Genomic DNA, 20338 nt, shown 5'->3' on the forward strand with positions numbered 1-20338 from the left:
TCAAGCTTGCAAAAATCTATCATTTGCCCGATAATAAATGCTGGAAATGTAATGAGACTGAAGGTACATTCTTTCACCTTTGGTGGACATGCCCAAGGATTAAGACTTTCTGGGAGATGATTTATAATGAAATGAAAAAGGTATTTAAATATACCTTCCTGAAGAAACCAGAGGCCTTTCTCCTGGGCATGGTCGGCCAATTGGTGCCAAAGAAGGATAGAATTTTCTTTATGTATGCTACAACAGCAGCAAGAATACTTATCGCAAAGCATTGGAAGACACAAGATCTACCCACCCAGGAAGAATGGCAGATGAAGTTGATGGACTACATGGAATTGGCGGAAATGACTGGCAGAATCCGAGACCAGGGAGAAGAGTCGGTGGAAGAAGATTGGAAAAAATTTAAAGTTTATTTACAGAAATATTGCAAAATTAATGAATGTTAGAAGGATGCTGGAATGAAGTTATATGGCTTTAGCAGAAATGTTATAAAGAATTAAGTAAAAATAGATTGTTAATGGGCCAAAGTGGAAAATTTAAGGTTAGATTGTGTTAAGATAAATTATAGAACAAAAATTGAGAAAGATGGAAAGGATTTGCTGAAATAGCTAATTGAATTAGAATACAAAAAAGGGAGGTGTGAGGAGGTCGATGAAACAGGTAAATGAAAGATAAAGATATGGAAATATTGGATGTGTTTTTAATTGTTTTTGTTTTTCTTGTTGTTTTGCTGTATTGTTTTTTGTTTTTCTTTTTTTTTGATGTATTGTAAGGTATTGTTTCGTTTAACTTTTCATTGTTTTTTTCTTCTTTTTTCTGTAATCTTTAAACCTCTAATAAATATTATTTTTTTTAAAAAAAAATAGATAGACCTTTGGTCTGAAGCAACAGGGCTGCTTTATTTCCTTTCCATTTACATTAACATCCCTTGCAGTGGAGGCTTCTCTGTTGGACGAAGTGGAACATAGCCCCCCTGAGATTCTGAGCCACCCCAAACTCCAAAGCCATAGTCCAGTCTTTCTCCTGTCTCCCACAATCATTATTAATGCGTTTTCTACTGATTTAGAGGCTTCCTATATACTTTTGCCCATCTCCTCTGCTTCGTCAATCAAAACAATCACCACCAGCAGGTTCCACCCCTTCTCCTGCAGCTCTCTCCCACAGAAATGACTTCAGTAGGGCAGTTGATTCTTTTGATGCTACTTAAGGAGTGTTCAGTGACTAATTTCTTTTTATTTCTCAAGAACAGTCTCAGAGAACCAAAGTGTTGATGGCTGCATTAGTGGAAGGGAGCGCCCTGGGTTTTATGCCCTGCTGCTGTACTTTAGCGGAGCTGAGGGTTTGGCCACTCATCTCTTTTAATTCAGCTATGAAGAGAAAAGGCCACAACAAGTGTCTTTAATTTGCTGTCTCATCTTTTGAGGAAAAGCTGTATCTTAAATCAACCCTAGAGATGAATGGAGTCAGTTTCAAATTATTTAATGAAATTAATATTTGCTCATGAAGAAGGAAACTTTTCTTGGTGGGACTGATACATTTTTAAAACGTTTCCGTTATAATAACATACTTTCTTTTACCAGCTCAACTTAAATCTGTTTCTTTTTCTGTTAATTGGATCTTTAGTTTTATTGTAAAATAATTCTGTGGAACTGAAACTTGCAATTAATGAGCAGCATATGGTAGATTTTATTCTCTTAGGAGATTGTTTGGTTTGATAGCTGTTAGGCTTTATTGTAATTTTTTGGACTGTTTGCATTTGTTGATTTAAAAGTCTGCTGCTACCTATCAAACCTTAAAAAGTTAAGATAGCAAAGATTTTTGGAGCCCATTTTTATGCATGCTAACTTGAATGCCCCAGTGAGTTCAATGGGGAAATATTCCCAAGTGAGTGGGCATAAATTGCAGCCTTAATTTCACAAAAATTGTATATTTTAGAAAACTTTTGAGTGATTAACAAAATATCCTGTGCACTGTCTTCAGAGACCTTTATGACTTTCAGTTACAACATGAGTCTTAGGGAGCTTTTCTTTAGAACTGCTAGAAACTGATATTGTATATTGTGCTCTGTGATGGCAACTTTGGTTGCAGCTGGTATATAGCTTAAACTCCTGTTCTTTTATTCTAGTAGTTTGGGAAGTAATGGCAACTGAAACCTTGTTAGAAATAAAGGGTGGGAAAATATGATTTACTCGGGAAATAATCATAAAAAGCCCAATGTTTTACAAACACACAGAGACACATAGCTCTTGCCCTTGCTCTCAAAATAAATGGCCTTGTCTCTTCTGAGTTCCCAATAATTTTCTCAGCTGACATTTTCTTGTCCCTCTGCTGTTTGGAGACAAACAAAGGTTATGTCATCTTGAGGTCAAGACTTGCCACTTTGAAAATATTCCCTAGTTCCATGTTTCCATTACTGAGCATTCAGCAGAGAGCCTTCCATCCAGACATATATCACTTTTTAAATATGGTAGAGCTTTTTATAAGTTCAGCTAAAGTTTTTGTGCCCGTAAACTATTTTTATTGTTTGATCAGTATACAATAAGAGTTGAACATTTTCACAAAGAGGTGTTTTAACAAAATGGCCCACTATAGTTCTTAGGTATCTTCACTTACTTTGAGCTTTTAGCAATGTGATTTCTCAAAATGAAAAATGTATAGGGAAACTACTTCCCTTCATTTCAAGAGATACTAGAAATGACCACCACTGCCAGTATGCAGTTTTCAGTCCATGGCTAGAATTTGTCAGTGGCTGAATAGAACATGTGAATTCTTATCTTCTTCTTTTTAATTTTGTTGGACTTCTGCCATTCCTCTCCATTGGCCATGCTGGCTGGGCTGATGTGAGTTGTAATCCAGTATCTGCAAGCATTATGTTGGCTATTCCCTGGGTTAGAAAATGGGCTAGAGAGAGGGACCCTTTAACTCTTTCCCTTGCCTGCTCTGCCCTGAATCCTTTAGTGTGCACGAGGACATCCTAACTGGAAGCTATTTGAGGAAATTCAAAAAGTGCTGCTGGCATTTTAACCTCCATATCTTAGGTATCATTAACTATGTGCTATCATGGTCATGAGGGAATAAAACGTGGACACTTCAGGAGGCTAATTAGATAGTGAGACTTTTTCTGCAACACTTAGTGGGGTTTGAGGTGTCTTAGAGTATGGTGTTTAAGTGTATGAGTTAAGTCTGAGCCCTGAAAGTGACATGTTCAGTCCAGTCCTGACTGATGGAGGCAGTGATATATTGAAATAATTCAAAGTTTCATCCATGCTTTGTAATGCGATATTTAATGTTATTTTTCTGTACGATAAAATTTATTCATGATAAAATTACACCATTATGTTAAGCTCCTCCTTTAAGCTTTTTTTTTATAAATCACAATTGATTTATATTCCCTCTCCCGTTTCACTTTTGTGAGTGACATTCCCACACCTCCACTTCACCTCTGTGACTAAATCCCACCCACCCCTTTCTTTCCTTGCTGGGTTTGTCACAATCTTAAAAGGATTTCACATCCTAATTAAGAGGAAAGCCTAGTTTGTGTTAGGTTTGTTTAACATTGGGGTTGATGTAATACTTAATTGCAGAAGTGAACATTACATGCAATCCTGTGACCCTCTAGCAATTGAAAGACCCCTAACCATTACATCTACACCACCTCTTTGAATGGAGGAAGGGTGTTGCAGAAGTAAATAGAGTGAGCACTAATAAGTTGGGGCAACTGGAGCATTAAAACTAGCTGGAAAATACCCAGAAAATTCGGGGATTCAGTGTTGGGCATTTGATCCTTCATAATTATTTTTTCTTGGTTTTGTTTTGTATAAACCTAGCAAGCAGACACAATTTGAATACAAAACTGGATTCATTCTTAAACTTAAATGCTAAGACTTTGGTAGGCTGTAAAATCTTTTGGCAGAAGGGAAGCACTTAAATTAGGAGATCACACATTTCCGTTTAGTTAACTGAAGGGCTATTGTTTGTGTGTGCCTGCTGTGCAGTGGATGCTTGAACAAGGATGCTTTAGGTGGGTGAAGAATGTTAACTAGACATGAAAGAGCGCAATATTTTTATTTAAATCTGATATTTCCCACAAGATTTGGAGTGGGGGAAGAACGTTTTCCGGTGTATTTTTCACATGCTGGCAGTAATCCATCAAAACAAGCCCAACCATGCTGTTTTGTAAAGATTCTGTTTTTGTCCTGCATACTGGTGACCACAAGTTTTTATTCATATTGATGCAGAGCACATTGTACTGCTTTTGCTTTTGTGTATCAACATCTTCATCCTTGGGAGCTGGTGAAAGGCACCATCAGTGATTAAAAGCAGAAGTATTTCTCTTATACAAAACTTATGCAAAATAACTTTTAGCAAAGGCAGCTTTTACAACTCAATAAAGTATGGAAACCATAAGATGCTTGGTTCAGGAAAAAAAGGGGGGAAGTGTCCCACAAATTCAGGTATCTTGTTGGGGTTGTTCTGTCAGCAGTTTGCATGCATAATAAAATCTACCCATTCACCACAGAAAATGTCTAGTTTGCTCCCAAGGCAGTCAGACCTTTCGTGCTGTCTTTTCACACATTGTGAAGACACAGAGCTTATCATACCATCTATCATTGTGCCTTCCAAGGTTTTCCAGAACCATATGATTACAAGTCTGCCATCAGCATGAACCCAATCAGCTCTTTACTTTTAAGATTTTTGTTTTGTCCATCTGAGATGTTTAGCAAAGTCAGCGTAGAAATAGAAAAAGAGCTGGTTTAGTGATCATGTTAATTTCCAAGAACTCTTTCCCCACAAGTTTGCCACACAAGAGTATTCCAGCCCCAGCAAAGTTAGTACAGTGGTGCCTCGCAAGACGAAATTAATTCGTTCTGCGAATTTTTTCGTCTAGCGAATTTTTCATCTTGCGAAGCACGAAATCCCATAGGAATGCATTGAAAATCAATTAATGCGTTCCTATGGTCAAAAAAAGTCCAAACAAAGCCAAATTTGGTACAACAAGAGTTTCTTAAGTGCTCTTTAAAGTCACACATACTGTAAAGAGCATTTCAAAATTCAAACCCAGAAATTTTTTTAAAAAACAGCAGAGTGGCCCAATGGTCACAGAAAATCATAAAAATGCAGGAAAAAAACCACAAGCTTCCAGATTCTTGCAAACCCCTCCCCAACTGTTCCCCCAGCCACCCAGCACACAGAAATTCAAATCCAGAAATTTTTTTAAAAAACAGCAGAGTGCTCCAATGGTCACAAAAAATCATAAAAATGCAGAAAAAAACACACAAGCTTCCAGATTCTTGCAAACCCCTCCCCAACACCAAGTCCTTGAATTCCAAACACCCCAACCCAAAATCCAACCCCCCCCCAAAAAAGTTTTAAAAGCTTAACTTACCAAATGGCTGCAAAAGAAGTTTTGGAAAAGCTTCAAAAATCACCAAAGTCTTTAAGAACCTCAAAAAAGGCTACTGTGTACACTGCGTTCTATGAGTTGCTCCTCGAAGTCAAGTCGCAACTGTATTAACGGTGTTAAGAAAAAGGAAACAAACTTGCAAGATGTTTTCGTCTTGCGAAGCATGCCCATAGGGAAATTCGTCTTGCGAAGCAGCTCAATAAACGGAAAACCCTTTCGTCTAGCGAGTTTTCCGTCTTGCGAGGCATTCGTCTTGCGGGGCACCACTGTAATATGGCAACACTAGCAAATCGCGAACAGGTTTTTATTTATGTAAGATAACTTACATAATTACTGGAGTGTAATGCCAATGATAAAGGGACGCGGGTGCCGCTGTGGGTTAAACCACAGAGCCTAGGACTTGCCGATCAAAAGGTCAGCGGTTCGAATCCCCGCGACGGGGTGAGCTCCCGTTGCTCGGCCCCTACTCCTGCCAACCTAGCAGTTTGAAAGCACGTCAAAGTGCAAGTAGATAAATAGGTACTGCTCCGGCGGGAAGGTAAACAGCGTTTCTGTGCGCTGCTCTGGTTTGCCAGAAGCGGCTTAGTCATGCTGGCCACATGACCCGGAAGCTGTCTGCGGACAAACGCCAGCTCCCTCGGCCTATAGAGCGAGATGAGCGCTGCAACCCCAAGTCAGTCACCTGATGGTCAGGGGTCCCTTTACCTTTAATGCCAATGATACACAGTTTTTTACATAGTTTCCTTTAGTTACGTGGAGATCAATGTTAACTGATTACTACCCCAAGTTTGTTCCACGCTGAGTAAGTTAAACAATTGATTTAAACATAGTGCACAATTACTCTGTCATTGTAATTTATGTTGATATTTATTGAAATTTCCTATTGTCTTTTAATTTTGTTGTCCTCATGCTTTGATTAAAGATACTTGGAAGATATGATGTTGTAATTGTAGAGGATCTATAAATGTGATATCCTGCTTGTTATGTGCTTGAAAGAGTGATGCTATTTATAAATAAGCAAATAATAAAATTATGAATAAAATGCATGTACAGATAGCATCAATTTTTAAGGAATGTGGTACAAATTGAAGATACTTCCTAGATTTGATAACCAAACTGCTGAATTGCTAATTCAGGTTCTTTGGCACAATCGAAGCTAGAATCTCCCTCTTATTTGCCAAATGTTTTTGTACTAAATTATTTGAATGTAACCACTAGCTTTATGAAATGGTAGAATTCTATTGGAAATCTGACCTTTCCACAATGCTTGCTCATTTAGTTCAATTCAACTAAGGCCTGTTGAAACTAATGGAATAAGTTACTTCTGATTAATTAGAGTTACATAGGTTTCAATAGAACTTGTGGCGACTAACTTTGGTTAGATTATGCTACTACGCATCACGTAAAACAAACTAAGTTCTCAAATGTATTCTATTTTCCTTTTATTTTTAAGAATCGCGACCTTTATCAGTTCCAGTGAAAGCCATGCTGAGCTCATCTGAAAGCTGCAGCAGAAGTCCTGAGGAAAAGATGAAAGAATTTATTGGGGTATTGTGGAATGCAGTCAAGCGCCTTACACTTCAGGTAAGATGTTGGGGGGTGTGTGAGAGAGAGAATGGAATATTTGAAATACTTAATACTTTCTAGGATTTTAGCTTATTTTGAAACCCTTGTAAGATAAGTTCCCAGCGTTTGTTTGTATAAGAAATGATGAAGCCAGTCTTAAGCACTTTAAGCCCCTTTGGTTGAAACAAGAGAAGAGTTAAGTATGGTCTTCTGCACATTGTCTTGTGTGTGGTCACATGTAGCAATAGCGGTGCATTGACTGTGAGCTTTCTGCAGTGCCTTGTTTGTATGTATATTTTGCACAATATCTCATGGTCATTTATAAGCAGCAGATTAGCGCTGCTTTTAAGAACTCCCATCATCCAAATATCCAGTCAGACTGCAACCTATGACTATCTTTTGATTTTAAAAAAAGAAATTAAGCTTACAGGTTACTGTGGGAACCAGGCAAACAGTGCTCCAACTCCAGTGTACGACAGACTTTTGCTCCATTGCATTTCCTGTTCACTTGTATTTGAAAAGCATAGATTTCCAACTCCTACAGATTGCCTTGCTTATCTATATACTGTTTGAATGGGATGATTTGGATATCTAAGTCATAAGTTCCTCTATTCTCAGCAGAAATTCTTGTCAAGTGATAACAGGGTGTTTTTCCCCCTGTAGGGATTGTTGGTCAGGGAGATTTGAGCTCATGGCACTTGGGTGCCTTTTATCATTCATTTCAATTTGAAACTAACAATGCATTTGTACTTGGGGGGCAATAAAGTTATAAATCTAGCTTCTGGTAAAGCAGATTGGTAGTCAGCCTCAGGAATGCATCCCTCCTTAGGCTTAAAATCTAGAAGACAGGATGCATGAGGAAAAAGGAATGGGAGGAGAGAAAAAGCCAGCTCAGGCACCAATTCTTGAAGTTTTACATTCCTATAGCACAGCTATACAGTTCTGCCTATGCAACTTCTGGCTGTCTTGGAGAGCAACCCCTTCCCCAGAAGAACTCCCTCCCCACAACCAGATCTATGAGCAAAGCATGTAACAGCACCCAGGCCAGGAGTTCAGGGCTCCTCGTGCTACACAATTCTTTCCTCCAACTGCTGACTTGATGCTAGTTGGGATCATCAGCAGAGCGGGCTTGATAAAGTCCTCCTCTCTCATTGATGTCTATGGCAGTTCGTTGTTTTAAATATTGATTTAAGGGACTCCCTTGCTAACCATGTTTCAGGCTAACAGCAGTCCTGTCAAAGTGCTTAACTGCAATTGAGGAGGGATTTGCTTGAGGGCAGTGAGATGCAGTTGAGGTGTGTATGTACCCAGTGTTCCTGATTTGCTAATCACATTTGCAGTGTGGTTGTGGAGCCAGTGTTGCATCTGTTCTGGCCCTTATTATAATGCCCAAGGTATTTTTTCTATTCCAACAATGGTATAGCATTCTCGGAGTTCCACCATCACTAAATATAGAACAACAATCTGAGAAAACTTGAAAGCTGCCCTTCTCATTGTAGTCAGCCAGGGCTTATGTGGATGTATTTTGGCAGTATGGTTTGGGGATAGTGATTTACAGGAGATTGGTTTTATAGGATGACAAATATAGACTGAAAAGGAGTCCTGAGTTGTCAGCAGACTGTTGTCTTCATAATTTGAAAGCATGAAAGGGTTGTTCTTTGTATTTATAAATAAATACATAAATGCTTAGAACAGAAACACCTGGAAAATTTACTTTGGATCCAAGGCTAGTGTCTGCTTGGCTGTTTTGCTCACAGTAGTGTCCAGCATGACAACTCCATGAACTAGGCTTGTTGTAAGTAGTTATGATGTAATTTTTAAAATGCTGTTATGCAAGGGCTTTTTTCTATAGCTGCTAACAATTTCAGCGTAAACTTTGCAGTGTCTTTTGGCAACTATAGCATGAGGGAGGGAAGTGTTCACTTTGCATGTGTTCCTGGTACTAATAGCTGCTCAACTTATGAAGTAATGTAAACACAATTATTTTTAAATGGTTGTTAATGCTTGATTTCATTGAGAATAACAAGGGTTCCACATTTTGGCATGAATTAATAATGAGTAATAGTATGCTGAGCACCGACCAAATAACTCCACATTTTTACTATGTTTCACATAAATACACTATTATCAAAATGTTCCTTAAGTACCTTATAAAATGAATCCTTAGTTACTTGAAAATATTTGAATCAGTATTTTAAGTCAACATGATTTGTATTAAATGACATATTGAAAACAAATGAATTGGAGTTGGAAATACGTTGATGGTGTGGTGAGTGCAGTATGGAAGGCTCTTAGCATCGAATGAAAAGATAGCCAGAACTGGTGCACACAGAGTCCTGTACTCTTAAGTGCTGTTTCCTGAACTGTCCATGTGTGAGTGGAATAGACTGCTGCTCATGCAAAGGGACTTCCCCTTCCCCTCACCCCTTGCAGCGCTCCCCCTGCAGCCTTAAAATCAATTCTGAAAGGTTGGGAGTCCCTCTTGAGCAGATTTTGGTAGTACACAGGAGGCTGCAGGTGGAAGAAAGGAAGGTGAAATTCTGTGGCATAAGCAGAAGTTCACTTGTGCAGTTAGACTCCATCTTAACTGGCTATTCTATACACTTTGACGAATTATTCTCTTGGGTTCCCTCACCTGCTTTCTGATTGTGACACAATTCCTACTTCATTTGCACTCATAGTTGTTCTAGTAGAATGTCTAAACCCATCAAATCAACCTGACAGGGATCTTTACTGCAGTACAGTATAATATTTCCAAAGGAAACATTCCCATTTCCTCTGTGTGTGTTCATAAGATCACCACAGAAAGCAAAAACATATGCACAAAATGTGACCTTGGAATCAACTCTTTGCTTCACCCTTTGGCCTTGTTCCTTCCTTCTGCCTTGCATTACTTGCTGCTTACCTTGGTCCTTCCATACCTGCGTTCATCGATCTCCAGACGTTTGATCACCGGTGCTGAATTCTTCTTGTTGGAGTTGCTGAAGATGATGGTGTGGATCATCTTAGGATCTCTTGTGAAAATCATCCAACAACTGGTTGTTGCTAATTTCTAGGCTGTACAGTGTCATAAAATCATAGAATCGTAGAATTGTAGAGTCAGAAGAGGACCCCAAGGATCAACTGGTTCAACCCCCTGGAATGCAAGAATCTCAACCAAAGCAGATGGTCATCCAAGCTCTGCTTAAAAACATCTAATGAAGGAGAATCCACAACTACCCTATAATACTTCTGGGTCCTCCCTCACCCCCACTCCCCAAAAGTCCCAGCATAGATTTGTTTGAGGCTGGCAGATGCCAGAAAGCTGAGACATTAAGGTGTTGGAGTTGATGATGGAGTTGTATAATAGATTGGAGTGGGGGGGGGAGGGAATTGGTTCAAGGACCATGTTCCTTTACAGCCAATCTTCCAGGGGCCATATACCAGGGGTGGGTGTGTCCAGAGGCAAAAAAATGGGAGGAGCAACAGATGTAGTAGGGCTGATGAGGACTGTGGTGTAGTCAGAGGGGGTGGAGCCTGGTGAAGGGAGCATGGCTGGGGTGGATGGACTGAGGGCCACACAGGGATCCCTGCAAGGCTGAATTTGTCCCCCAGTTGTGAAGTTTCCCATCCCTGTTATAGATGATGTTACCTCTCTCCCTCAATCTCACCTCCAGTGTTTCACAAATTTTAAATATTATATTTGTCATAGATTAATATATACACTCATTACAATTTAAAGTGTTTGAGAACATCCCTATTTTACAATACACAATTTAACATTTAAATCATGTGGACATATGAAGTACAATTCTTATAAATATTAACCGGTGCAGTAATTTTCTGGAAAGATCTTGTTCAAATGAGAGATGACTCATAAAATTACTGTGTTTTTAATATTTATTGTGTTTTTAATATTCTGTTGGGAGCTGCCCAGAGTGGCTGGAGCTATCCAGTCAGATGGGCAGCATACAAATAATAAAATTACTATTATTATAATAAAATTATTAGTGAGGGCACTTTTTCTCAGACTGTATATGAATTATGGAGACTGTAATGCTAGTCTCCTTTGCAGGTTTGGTGTAAAGATTGCTTAGAAAATGTAAGTGAAATATTTTGAAAATGTGCCATATCAATATTGATATTGCCATTTTAATACTATATTGTTCTTTTTTTCTAATAGAAAACTAAAACTTCCCTATTGTGTAACTTAAAAATCTTATTTGGTTCAATTTGAAGTCATACAACAGGAGAATTTTAGTTTCTTACTACAGTATAGACTGATTTTATTAGTGTGGAAATTGACACATTTTGAGACATATTATCAAGAACAGAAAATAAATGCATATTTTGAATGCATGTTAGCTGCCCTTTGTTGTTCTGTTATTAGGGAGTGTTGCGTAGCAAGCACAATCCTTAACATAATCAAAAAGGAGGTGATTTTGTTTCAAGAATTTGTAATAATTCCTTGTCTTTAACACACAAGTATGTTCGGTATTGGCAAAAGAACACGTTGCTACCAAAACTGAAATACGATCCTTGAAACAGAAAGGATGTTGCCATGGAAAAATGAAGTAACACTCAGTGCAGCTGTGATGCATTAATGAATAGGATATTTTTTTAAAAGATCATTTGTGTTTGGTGTGGCTTAGAGGGTCCCAACCAGATGGTTTCCATGAATAGGATCTGACCCCCAGCTTGAGGACTTCTTACTGGCAGATTACTTCATTTTCTTTCCCTTGGATTGTCAGATCCTTACATTAATGTAAGATTTACTGCTGCAGATTTATATTCAGTTATATAAATCAGTCACATTTCACATTAAATTCACAATTTTAGACACACAGTTTAATAGTTATTTTTAAAGTGTAAAAAGATTTATTTGATAGCTTTAATATAAGCTATTGATGTAACTTTAAGAGTACAGGAATTTAAAGATATTTGGATTACATATATTTTTAAGCACTATTTCTATCAATAAAGTGATACGTGATACATTCTTGTTTAATCAAACAACTAATAAATTTTTAGAAGTACTCTTCCTTTTCTTTTACTCTCTCTCTCTCTCTCTCTCTGTATGTGCAGAGCACACACAGTTACACATCTGTGGTATTTGAAGAAGCTTTCATGAACATGAAAGCTCATACCAATAGCAAACTTAGTTGGTATCTAAGGTGCTACTGGAAGGAATTTTTTTTATTTTGTTTCGACTACAGCAAACCAACATGGTTACCTACCTGTATCTACATACATATGCATGTGCAGTTAGTTGGTGTCCCCAACATAGAAATTTGTCCAGATGTGAGCTGTCCAACTGTGCATCAGGATCTTACATATTCACATGTTTTGCAGGAGTGCACATGCCAGCTGATTCTTTTTCATACGAATACCAATTTATTGTGAATAAATTGTTTCTTTTGGGGGGGCAGCAATTTCGTAATTTCAGTGCATGGGCTTGTACATATGCACAAAGAAATGAACACTAATTGCGGGGTGAGATTCTAATTTGCATATGCCCCAGTCTTATTTTTTGACAGAACTGGTTAAAAAGTCGTCACGGCTTCAATTTCTGTTGAGATGGCCAACTTCTAAAGAATGCAGAGAATTATTATTATTATTATTATTATTATTATTATTATTATTATTATTATTATTGCATATTCTTATAAGGGACAATTGAGTTGTCCTGGAGTAAGAGCCTGGCAGAAGGAGGGGAGTTTCCTTAATATGGGTCTGAAAGTAGCTTCCCTAATACGGGTTTGAGAACTTAAAAGCAGCAAGCCTTAAAACCAACCAACCAACAAGAAAAAATGTGAGGATGTCTGTGATTCAGCCGTCTAACAACATTCCAACAATGCATAGTGCTAGATCCTTATGGCAGCAGCATATGGTGCAGTATGGTTAGGTAGAATGAAATGCAGCTGAATGCTATGCAAAGATTATAGCTTGCGACTTTCTAGTGTTTGCCTCCCTTGGTGAAGTACAGCAGTACCAGAGGACATGCAAAGTTCACTCCGTCTTCCCCATTCGATTGCCAGGAAAGATCCTTCTGATCTCTCATCACCCAATAGCCATCCTTCAGCTGTAACTTTGGTGCTGCTAACACAGTGGTTTGACTTCATCTCCAGAGATGCACTCCATTGTTTCTCGAGACAGACGTATGCCAACAATCGTTTCCCTATACATACCTATGTAATATCTAGGTTCATTTAGGCTTCATTCTTAGCCCACTTAAAAAGGTAAAGGTAAAGGACCCCTTACAGTTAAGTCCAGTTGTGAACGATTCTGGGGTTGCGGCGCTCATTTCACTTTACTGGCCAAGGGAGCTGATGTTTGTCCGCAGTTTTTCCGGGTCATGTGGCCAGCAAGACTAAGCCGCTTCTGGTGAAACCAGAGCAGTGCACGGAAAGGCCGTTTACCTTCTCGCTGGAGTGGGATAAGCCTATTTATCTACTTGCACTTTTACGTGTTTTCAAACTGCTAGGTTGGCAGGAGCAGGGACCAAGCAATGGGAGCTCACCCCATTGCAGGGATTTGAACCGCCGACCTTCTGATTGGCAAGCCCTAGGCTCAGTGGTTTAGACCACAGCACCACCAGTGCCCACTTACCTATGAGTAAATCCACTGAATTCAGTAGGGCTTCTCAGGCGTGTAAGGAATGCAGCCTTACTATATCTTACTATTTTTTGTGTAAATAGTATATATAAAAATTGATTTCAAACATTAGTATTATTTCTAGAAAAAGTTACGGATTGGCATATTTCAACTGGTTTTTTGTCATGTAATTTTCTGTGCATACACACACACACAAATTATTGTATTGGCATATATATATATATGTATATATATATATATATATATTTGTCATTTTTAAATTATAGGGCTGCATGTGTTTCTATATTATTCAAGTTCCTTTACCAACGCAAATTATAATGATCGGTTACATGAATAGTTTGCCTATTTTGTGTACAAAGCTACTTAAATTGTGATCTTTTATTCTAAAGGTGATGATTTCAGTTATGCAAATTTTAGATAGTTTTGATTTCATGGGGGGGGCAAAGGAGAACTATATTTGTAATGGCAGATAAGGTAAGATGCAGCGAATGAGTAAGGTTTGCATGACTGATAGTACAAGGAAGGAGCATCTGGTCATAATTGAAGCCTATGAATACTACATCCTTTTTGGCACACTGTGTGCACACTTTCCCTTCTAAACATGGACAACATGCACATTTTCAGACCTATTTCTTGTGCAATGAAGGCAAGAAACCTTTTGATTCCCCCCCCAACATAAACACAAAGGCTAAATTTCCCAAGTTTCTGTGCCAGTTATCACATTCCATCTACACATAACTGCAGAAGACAGATCATACTAGTAGTATGTGGTTTTGGCAATAATGAGCAATATTTGGCGAAATAACGAAAGTTGTACTTTCATTACATTTGTTGAGAATGATGCAGGCTTCACAAAGCACGAGCATCTCAAACTACAAAGAAAACAAAAAGTAGCAATATATGAGCTACTAGTCAAATCTGAAGCCTTAGCTAGTGCTAACAAAAAGGTAATAAATGGCAAATGGAGCAGGATTTTCTTCCTCTCTTTTTTGTGGGTTCACTTTCCAAATCAATCACCTCTCTGGGAAAGAGTTGTGGAAAGGTATATTCAGCTTTTTGTACAAACGGTTTTCTGAACAAGTTTATAGGCTAAAAAGACACCTCTTTAGGTGTGACTTCTTTCTAAAAGATTTCCAAAATACAAACCACCTGCAGCTTGGGGGCCTTCACTTGAAATTCGGTTCATAAGTCGTAGAAATATTTGTAGCTCATTTTGTTTCTTGCTATTGTGCAATGCTTAGATACAGTAAACACATCTTAAGGTCTGTTTATGAGATTCCCTTCATGGATTTGTTTTTGTTTTTCAGCTTGAAGTTCAGTCCTGCTGTGTTTTCATTCCAAATGACAGCCTGCCATCTCCTAGTACAATTGTGTCTGGAGATATTCCTGGGACAGTCCGCAGCTGGTATCATGGGCAGGCTAGCATGCCGGGAACTCTTATTCTTTGCTTACCTCAGATAAAGGTTATGAGTGCTGGCCACAAGTACATGGAGCCCTTGCAAGAAATTCCCTTTGTTGTGCAAAGACCAATTCTCGAAGAAGGTAGAGTATAACATATTCTAAAAGAGAAAAGTTCATTCTATGGTCATCATTTTCCCTGTGTACATTTCCAACATGCTGAAACCTTTATGTTGAAAAATGTCCTTCAAAATGCTTACATATGATAAAAAAAAATTATTTTGTGATTTTTCTCCTGAAATTGTATTACTTGTTCTTCTTACTTCTCAGTCTTTAATATTTTTGAAGGCCATCGTTCTTTTTATTGCTGTGGTTAAGTTGCCTGTAACATCCAGGCTTATCTTGTTTATTGCAACAATTTATCTATCATCTAAATATCTATCTATCTATCTATCTATCTATTCTTTCATACATTCTCCTCCTTTTGCAAACTTTTCCCATCAGACTCATTTGTTTAGTATTTGATCATATTGTACCCTCTTTTATAGTTATCTTAACTTGATGTTCCTTTTAGTGATTCTCTTGAAACCCTGCATGAATGAAGTGGTTGCACTTGAGAGCTCCTCTTTGTTGACTTTTCGTAGCCTGAGGATCTGCTATTCCGTTACATGTGCTTGCCCTGTTTTCATTGGCTTGAAATGCCCTTCTAAGATGCATTGAATCTCTTTGTAGAAAATGTAAAGCTTGTTCCTTATTCTCTTTCTACTACTGGCCGTCCCCGTCCCCCAATATATGGAGGGGTTTTGTTCTGAGTAATTGTACATACTGGTGAAATCAAGTATAATTGAAACCCATTGAGCCTGCAAACGTCCTTTCCCGCCCTGCTCCACCCCTGCCCTGCCCCGCCCTTTTAGCGACAGTTCAGTAACATCTTTATGATGTTTCCAGGTCATTTCTGGGTTTGGTGTGATGCGTATATACACGGTCGCACACATATTAGATGCAGGTAAATGTGGGGCTGCCTGTACTTGTTCTTTAACACATGAAATTATTCATGAAAACTTTTGTTTAAGTAAACCTGTTTCAGAGGGACGCAGGTGGCACTGTGGGTTAAACCACAGAGCCTAGGACTTGCTGATCAGAAGGTTGGTGGTTCGAATCCCCACGATGGGGTGAGCTCCCGTTGCTCGGTCCCTGCTCCTGCCAACCTAGCAGTTCGAAAGCACACCCAAAAGTGCAAGTAGATAAATAGGTACTGCTCTGGCGGGAAGGTAAACAGCGTTTCGGTGCGCTGCTCTGGTTCGCCAGAAGCAGCTTAGTCATGCTGTCCACATGACCCAGAAGCTGTCTGCGGACAAACGCCAGCTCTCTCGGCCTATAGAGCGAGATGAGCACCACAACCCCAGAGTCGGCCACAACTGGACCTAATGGTCAGGGGTCCCTTTACCTTTACCTTTAAGCCACTTTCTATATATTGGTTCATCCAGCCAATAATCAGTCAATTATGGATGCTTTCAGCTGAATATATATGGGGGGGGGGAGGTGTGAGTGAGTTCATGGCAGCCAGTGTTAGGTATCTTCATGATTTTCATCTTCATCTGTTAGAGGTATAAAATACAGTGGTCATGTTTAAGCGGCTATGAAAATTGCCACTGATAATTGCCATTCAAGTATGCTTCATATACATTATCGTAGTAATCCTCAGAGTTAGGCCAATGCTAATATTTTCGTATTGCAGCAGTGGGTCTGAGACAGCAAGGGTGATGGGTGTGTGTGTTATGTTTTTTAACTGAGATTTGAGCCAGGACTTCCCAGTACATAGCTCATGGTTTAGTGGTTCCCAATAGCCATCTGTTTAGTTTGTAACTAAGGTAAGACTTGCCCCATGTCCTTTACAGGCCTTGCATTTGGCCTCTCTACTAGACAGTAGTTGTGAGAACAGTCAACATTAATAGTTGCTGTTTTTCAAATGTGTAGTTTGCCAATTTCATGTCATAACATGGCAACATTTGGGAAAGAGCTATGTTTGCTATTAAGCTCTGAATGGAACGTTCCTGACAATTGTGGTAGGTTTAAAGAATGACATGTGTAGATTATTTATTTTTGTTAGAATAGGAAATACATGCTATCCATATTTTAGGCCGTACACTATATGAATTTCTTAAACTAGCTTATGTTAACCATAGACGTACATTTCATCTGTATTTGTGCAGTGTTGTTTAAAATGATAGTTTAGGCTGCAGTCCTAATCTCATTTACCTGAGAGTAAGATCTATCAAATTCAGATTTACTCAGATTTAGGTAGGAACATAGGTAGGGCTTGAACTGTCGTGCCTGTTTTTACTGCCATTGGTCTTTCTTAGTGCACAAAATCACATACAACGTTTCCATTCTATGACTTTCCTTAAAATGTGGTTTGGATGTATCAGAAGGTACAGTATATTAAAAGATACATTCAATATTCATGAAATCCAGTGTTTTTGCAAATAAATAAATAAAATGCTTCACATGTTCTTTCTAAACTCTCAAGTAAAACTAGCTGTGTCCATTTAATTCTATCTCTACCCCTGCCTTTTATATTATGAAGTATTATTCACCAAACCACAGTAAATGTTACCTATGTAAAGCTAGTGCTAATCTGTGTACATAGATCAAAACAAAAGTTGAACCCAACTGTGGCCATACACCTCATCATTTGAAACACTGCTACCTAGTGTTCTCGGAACTTGCTCAGCTGAATTTGTACATATACCCGTAAGTCTGGATGAAAGCAAAACCATTTGACTAGGTAGACTTTCAGCACAGTAACTCCCCATAGGTTACATTTTGGATGAATCTACAGTCCACATGTTTGTAATGAGTGGAATCTTCATTCAGCACAGTTCCCCATTGAAAAACCTCAGTGTTCTTGTGATAAACAATTTTTTGCTTTTCAGTGCTGATGCCACCCTGCCTGATATAAAGAGAAGCATGTGTAGGCATATATATCTGTATGTGTATTATAGACATAATGGTTGACATCCAATGCTGTCTGTGCAGCGAACTGCCCCTCATGCAATGGGGCTTCTCTTTCCTGTTCTCTCCCCTCAGCATCCTGCATCCCCCACAAAAATATATTCTCTGGAGGCTTAGGGGATCCTCCAGAGGCAATCAGCATTTTAAAAACAGATTCTAGGTCATTAAAGCATTAGAAATAGATTTGTCTTTTTACTTACCCATATTAAGGATAAACATTCCTTTAGCAGAGTTCTTGCTCTCAGCAGTTTCCATTGTTGGTAGGGAGGGAAATATTTAATTCATGGTACATTTGTAAAAATGTAAATGATAGTGTTGATCAAGATTTCAGCTTTTTAGAACAGGCTGTAAAATGTTAAGAAGGTTTTGCCAAGAGCCGAACAAAGTAAATGGAGTGAAATATTACTTGGGGACTACTGAGAGTGTTCTTAGCCCACAGCTACCACTGTTATTGGTCTGGAAGGTTGCCATGCTTGGACTCTCCAGTTGCATAGTAGCTCTCCATGTTAGGGAAATACATTTCCCAAACTTGAGGTAGGTGGATAGCAAACACATTTGCGCTGATAGAATCATCTCCTAGAATCATCTCCTTATGCCAACTTCTGCTTAATGGAACTAAGTTAGTTATATCCATTAATTCCAATGGGTCTACTCTGAGGAGGATTATAATTGCTACAGCCCTAAAATCTGTTCAATTATCTCAAATTGAATGATTACCCAGAACTGCCATGCCCTCTTCTCATATTCCTGTATTTGTTCTCTTTAAAAACTTTGCTGTCAATGATGTGGCATTTTAAGCAATTTTTAGATGTTTTATCTATTTTTGAACCCCAGTAATCAGAATTCTTCACTGCAGGAGATGTTTTAAATTGGAGAATAATCCAAATTATTCTAAGTCCCATTGAAGGGGAGAGCATAGTCTTAAATCTGTCCTACTGAAATCAATAGAAATTAAAAGTACCTATGTTGGCAGAGCCATGGGTGATTGCTATAAAAACAATATGACAATATGGGGGTTCATTACGTGGATAGGTGCAAAATATGGAATATAATAACAGATATTCTTGATATGTTTATTATATGTAACAGGAGATGATAAGGGCTTTGTTAATTCTAAGTTCTACACAACACAATGTGGTTGCTGGTGATCATTATTTGATTTGAGCGTGCGTTTGTTTTTTATTAATTTGGTACAGGAATCGTCCAGTCATGAGGTGGGTTAATTTATTTAATGTATTAAGCTTTTGATATTTTGTTTATGTATTGAATATTTTGCTTTTTTTTCTTGATCCACTAGGTGATGCCTTTCCTTGGACAATTAATCTGAATCATTTCAGCATATATACTCTTCTTGGGCAGCAAATGACCCTGAATATAATAGAACCAATGGGCTGCACTTCTACTCTAGCAGTTACGTCACAGGCACTACCTGCTGCAGGATCTGAATCCAGGCACTCATTCGTTGTGTGCCTTCATGTTGACCTTGAATCTCTTGAAGTAAAATGCTCAAATCCTCAGGTTGGTGCATTTATTTGATTTATTGGGGCAAATAAAAAATGGTTGATTTAAGAATTAATATTCTGGGTTTTGCAAAAGAAATACCTTTTTTTAAAGCTCTCTCTCCCCCTCCCCCCAGCCTCAGAAAAAAGGAGCCATCAAGATCACTGTACTTAGATTAGATTACAATTTGCTTTGAAGCTCTTTTAACTTTCGTAATTTAAATTCGTCTCAAAGTGTAATAGCTACGGCACATAAATGCATCTTTTGGCTGATGGAGTGAAATGACTTGCAGATGTACTGTTCAATGTTGGGGCCCAGCTTTGCTGTCACTGTGGATGCATCTGTTGAAATGATCTAATGTAGTCTTTGTGCAAATTAGCACATACCTGTTCTCGTTCAGCATAACATACCGTCCATTAAGGCGAAAGGCTATTTATTCCTTTATGTATTTATATACTTTCACTCTGGCTTTCTATCCATGCAGACCCCAAGGTGACTAACCACAACTGGAGCATAAAACAGATTTAAAATATACGTAATTATTACATTTTTTAAAAGCCAGTAAAATTCAAAAAGGGAAGCAGGAAAATAAGTCTCCAGTCACTGCCCACACCAAAAGCACATTGAAATAACAGCATCTTCATCTTTTGTCTGAAGCAGGGATGGAAGGAGGAAACAAAAACAAAACAGGCCCCAATCTGGCTGTTGTATTCTGCATTCTGCACCAACTCAAATTCCAAGTGCTCTTCAAAGACAGTTCCTTGTAGAGCAGATTGCAATAATCTAATCTGGATGTGATCAAGGCGTGTCTAACAGCGACCAGATCCAGGCTTGCGTATTAATTGTATTTGATTGCATGGG

The 20338-nt window shown here is 38.5% G+C and overlaps 1 protein-coding gene across 7 annotated transcripts in view; it reads left to right on the forward strand.

The window, feature by feature from the left end:
* Positions 1-20338, forward strand: part of VPS13B (vacuolar protein sorting 13 homolog B) — a 358520-nt gene that overhangs the window by 150057 nt on the left and 188125 nt on the right. For all 7 annotated transcript variants that reach the window (XR_014550190.1, XR_014550191.1, XM_083622696.1 and 4 more), the window contains exons 22-24: positions 6858-6988; positions 14872-15106; positions 19275-19495. Coding sequence is in view for 5 of the 7 variants with exons in the window: in XM_083622696.1 (XP_083478822.1) it covers positions 6858-6988; positions 14872-15106; positions 19275-19495 (587 nt within the window). In the remaining 2 variants the exon portion in view is untranslated. The remainder of the gene's footprint in view (positions 1-6857; positions 6989-14871; positions 15107-19274; positions 19496-20338) is intronic.

This window comes from Podarcis filfolensis, assembly GCF_964270895.1.
Source record: "Podarcis filfolensis genome assembly, chromosome: 7".
Lineage (NCBI taxonomy): Eukaryota > Metazoa > Chordata > Lepidosauria > Squamata > Lacertidae > Podarcis > Podarcis filfolensis.